This window comes from Dendroctonus ponderosae, unplaced genomic scaffold, assembly GCF_020466585.1.
Source record: "Dendroctonus ponderosae isolate FM_Combo_2020 unplaced genomic scaffold, Dpon_F_20191213v2 Dpon_F_20191213_962, whole genome shotgun sequence".
NCBI classification, from domain to species: domain Eukaryota; kingdom Metazoa; phylum Arthropoda; class Insecta; order Coleoptera; family Curculionidae; genus Dendroctonus; species Dendroctonus ponderosae.
Window position 1 is genome coordinate 1 of NW_026019185.1, and position 4,739 is coordinate 4,739.

The following is a 4,739-nucleotide window of genomic DNA, read 5'->3' on the forward strand; positions in this document are numbered from 1 at the left end:
TGTATTCGACTATATTTAATAGGTTTAAATACAAAATCTTAGAACGTATTTGATGAGAACAGATTATATATGTATAATTCGATTTACAATATAGAAAAGATGAAAAATGATTGTTTATATGCTAGTCATATCTATAATATACAATAAACAGCTCGGAATCACAGCGAAATGTGCATATTCTACAGTGCGTTGGAGCAATACTACAGTTCATAAAAATATGGAGCATTTTCAAAAGTTTATGCTCATAATGCAAGACTGATGCCAGTGTATCAATGTAAAACGATTTTTCCAAACTGCCATCAAAACTAAATAATTTAACAGTTGAAAGCCGTAAAAGTGTATGCAGAATAAAATAAACATTCTGGTTTTTCAGATAGTTCGAGAATTTGGACGGACTTCATTTAAAATTCGATTTAAAGTTATTAGTTTCGTCTTGAAAATGCAGTTTGCTAGATTTGATTTGAATCCGTTTGACAATATTCGGATAATTTCAACGGTCATCCCCATTTTTGTGGCTCGACTCCACCTCGACCATTACATTGAATTTTATGAAAGTCTAGATCGCCTATTGACCCTAATCTAAGCCAGACGAAATATTCTGAGGAAGCAATACCATTTTGAAGCAGTTAACAAAGTCGAAGAAAGATGCAGTATCTAACAATAGTTTGGTCGTTTTAACTTTTGTTTATATTTAGAGCTAAATCTAGTCAACAACTTACTTTTATATATCATGCAAAATATTCGGCATTTTAGTTAAATTTAACTCGTTCTACGAGTGTATATTCTACAATAAGAAAATTGAAGCGTAATATTTAAATAAAATACCACACTCCAATTTTCCTTTTAGTTTATTTGTAATCCAAAAGTAAATAATGATACAAAATTTTTCGTTCTTCCTAAACTAAACCTAAGTTGAGCGTTTTTTAACAATCCGAACTTGGCCCAAAATTATCATCATCGCTTTAGTAGATAATATTTTCCCATAAAAAACAATAAGATGTGTAAAAACACGATTATATTTGAATATATATTTTATTATTAAAATGCGAGAGAAGTCGCAAAGGTGCAATATTTGCTGCCAAAAGAATGTTATTGTACATTTTTCAGGTTTTCTAATACAATCCGCTTTTGCAGCCAAAAGTGCAGATAGTCGTGGTTCAGTGCCTCAATTACTCCGTATGTTTTACCCGAGTCGAAAATATTTGTACCTCTGCCAATTCTCAGTAAACATTTATATACTTTGGTGAAATTAGTTTGGTCAATCTAATGTTCATATCGCAAATAAATAATTTCCAGTTCAAATAGTGACCACATTCACAGCGGAAATTGCAATTTCTTATACTTCAGAGACAAGATCTTCAGAGAAATAATCACAGATAAAATTTTCTTCTTCATATACATTTAATTATTACAAGGCCACTGAAGAGGGATTACTTTTCCAGTTTCGCAGAACAAAAATAATAATAATAATAATAAAAATAATAAAAAAATAATTGATTTTGCGCACCTCAGACGGTATACTTTTTGTTTCACGTTTTGTAAGTTAGACTTATACTTCTTTGCAGGATTTACTGGGTAAATACAGCTAAGTCAAGTCAAGGAAAGGGATTTAGAAAATATTGAATTTTTGATTTGATTATCATCAGCCCACATCTTTCACATTAGTTTTACAGTTTTTTCACAGCAGCTCCAGTACTGCTCCAAATAATGTCTTCCTCCGTCAAAGTGGGACTTTTTTTGCCGAAAATATTAGACATTTGTGTGGTTCTATTCGCAATTGGTTAAGTTGTCATGAAGTAATTGAATCTTTTGTATCGCTAGTGGAACCTAGATAGAGAAGAGTTGTTAAAACTGGCAATTTTGCTGCAAAAAATTTAAATGTCAAATTGGTGGGAACAATTGGCGTTTTATCTCTAAACCGCCAGTTATTATTTTGGACGAGAGGAAGCTGACTGAACATTCATAAACAAATTCATCAAACCATTGTTGAGTGTATTTAATCGTAGCTCAATTTCGTTTTAAGAAAGTTCATCTCTAAAAGCTATAACCTTTGTAAATAACATCTAACAACCAACTCTTCGTCACTTTGCTTCCCTCAACTTTTTCCTACTGATCCACATTTTACGTATTCATTTATTATGGCGGAGGTGAAAACGGAACCCATCTGTTCTAGGAATTTGGAAAACAATAATATCACCGGTATTACTAAATATTGGTTATCAAGAGTAAACCTGGGTACCTCAGTGAATTTCTAGGAGTTGGCACTTGGCACTGTGCTGCGCAAATGGATTGGTGTGCCAACTCCACGCACCGGCGCCGTAACTCAGTTCTGTTGCTGGAAAAACTTTACTTATAAAACATAAGCTGGTGTTTTTTTAGATAATAAAATTCCAGTCTCGGGCCCCGTAAAGCTTTAATTCGCTTTAATAAATGAGTGATGAGTTATGACTCATTAACTCAGAGACCGGCAACAACTCAAAAGAGCAACTCAACACAGTGCTACCCAGGTGTAATCAAGAGCGGTAAGGTTGGTTTAGTTAGTGGTCGGAGTTACAGGGAATTTCAGATGTATTTTTTATAGATACAATGTAACAATTTTAGGAAAAAAATCTATTTTAAATTTGCTCACTACGCCGTCCAGGCCAATACTATTTGTAAATCGCACATATATTGTCTGATGTATATGTACAGATATATTTTTTAAATCTGTAAATTTAACCTTATATATGAATATAACTTTCGTTTACTTACTTATAACTCGAATATTCTTCAATAATTCGAACTTGAAAAAATGTTAGTTTGTGGCAAATCCGAAAATTATTTTTCGTTTAAACTTAGCTAATTTTCGTTTATTGTATTCCTTCCTATCGATTTACAGGAAAAATCATCATTCAAAATTATTAATCAATTCAGTATATACATCTTATAACAATTAAATTAGAATTATTTTTTAAAATATTATAAAAAATTTGCTTAAAAAATCTTCAAATTCAAATTATTTAATATCCATGAAACATTTTGAATAATCTATTTGTTTACCACAGTAATAATATTTTCGATAGTTGGATGTTCACTCTTGATTGTGTCAGGGATGATCTCAGTTAACGTAGTAATCGCAATGATACAAATGGATCAAAAGCCAACTTACTTTTCAAATCGCATTGTTTTAATTTGTCCAGAAAAAACATGTACCCATTAATAGAATCTTTTTTAGAATAGAATCATTTTTCAGTCTCAAATTAGGTCGGTCTTAAACATTATGACAAACTTATAAATCTTGTATATGTATGAAACAATGTAACTTTTGTAAACAAACTCCTTCAATCCAAAGTTAAAAATACCCGATCTTTTGCAATTCATGTTGAGTTTCAGTGTAATTAACACGTAAATATAAAAAAGATCTTACCTTTACTTTGAAAAATGAAACTACATTAATAAACACATTTTATAATATTTAAGGTATTTACAAACAATTACTTTGGGCGAGGTGTAGTTAACGAATATGTATTCATGCCATTATTTTTCCTTGAGGAGATTCAGCTTTTAATTGGTGAAGTATGCAAGTATGTACTTAGCCAACTATGCTCAACATCGGTGTACTACTTTAATATCAGCTTTTCTTGAGTAAATTAATCTAAAGGCAGTATAAATTGTGAATTCGGCGTATTTCCTTAAATAAGTATTCAAGTCTTGAGGAAATTTACCACTTTAAAATGTTCTATTATGGGAACAAATTAAGTTGCCTACTAAAGCGATGAAATGAAGGAAAGTAGGTATTGAAATAATGGGTTGCCTAAAAATTAAAAATAAATATTAGAAAAAAGTCGTTCAACAACTTCCTTCAACCAACAGTAATCATTGCTCAACATCAGTTTTCTTTGTCGGTTGTTCCACATTAGTTGCAGGTTTTTGAATATCCGGTTGTGTTATCGGTTTATCCTCAACAACACTTGGTGATTTCTTGGGTAAGTGAAGTTTAAGAGGATTTCTAAGCTTATTTAATTTGTATTCGATTTTGTGAATTTCGGATTGCCATTGGTTATACTTAGCAAGGTCTGCTCCCAGCTTTTTAGCTTTTTTGTGCATAATTAAAAGTTGTTGCCTATTTTTTACATCGTTTAAAATATATTCCTGGAATAAAAAACGTATTATTTAGCTTTGCGAAGACGATATCAATATTGAGTTTATCCATGTATCCCATACCTCTTTAGTAAGTACGAAGTAAGCGTAGGTGGCGATAACGGTCCCATACCCAGATAGCATTTGATACTCTATGAATATCCCAGAATGTTCAAAAAATATACATAACATTGCGGGAATATCCTGGGAATATACATAGGTGAACAAGGAATTTGAAAAGTATAAGCGATAATTAAAAAGTACAGTGGCGCACTATTGTTTTCCTTATCAATATCGGTGGCGTGTAGATACCCACGCCACTAACAGCAAAATTATTTTATTGCATAACATGAGCCTTCCCTATCTGTTGATCTCGGGAAAATTTCGCTAAAATATTGCATTTTGAAAAGAATTATAATTTCGCATTTTTTAAATTAAAGTTCAACACCTCGTAAATTTGACACGAAACATTTTTGAGTTATCGTGTATATAGCAAACTAGGGTTATTATCGGACGTTTTTAATATTTAATTGGCATGAATCAAATAAATTAATAATAATTTGTCTTAGTACATAATACTTTTTGTACCTATATATAACACCATTAACACCCAAAAAGTT

General features: G+C 31.3%; 1 protein-coding gene across 1 annotated transcript; it reads right to left on the reverse strand.

Annotated features, from left to right (window-relative positions):
* Positions 1–3,435: 3,435 nt before the first annotated feature.
* LOC109546300 (calcium uniporter protein, mitochondrial-like) lies at positions 3,436–4,414 on the reverse strand. Its single transcript, XM_019917220.2, has 2 exons — positions 4,204–4,414; positions 3,436–4,131 (listed from the first exon to the last, which is right to left on the reverse strand). Exons 1-2 carry the CDS (start codon positions 4,309–4,311, stop codon positions 3,856–3,858), a joined length of 384 nt encoding a protein of 127 aa, XP_019772779.1. The 5' UTR covers positions 4,312–4,414; the 3' UTR covers positions 3,436–3,855.
* Positions 4,415–4,739: the final 325 nt, after the last annotated feature.

What these genes read in the sequence shown, in the direction of transcription:
- LOC109546300 (XM_019917220.2), bottom strand. Translation starts at nt 4,311, where the DNA reads ATGTTATGTATATTTTTTGAACATTCTGGGATATTCATAGAGTATCAA. An exon ending in ACTTCGTACTTACTAAAGAG is followed by an intron (nt 4,132 to 4,203) that starts GTATGGGATACA and finishes TTTTTATTCCAG; the next exon opens with GAATATATTTTAAACGATGT.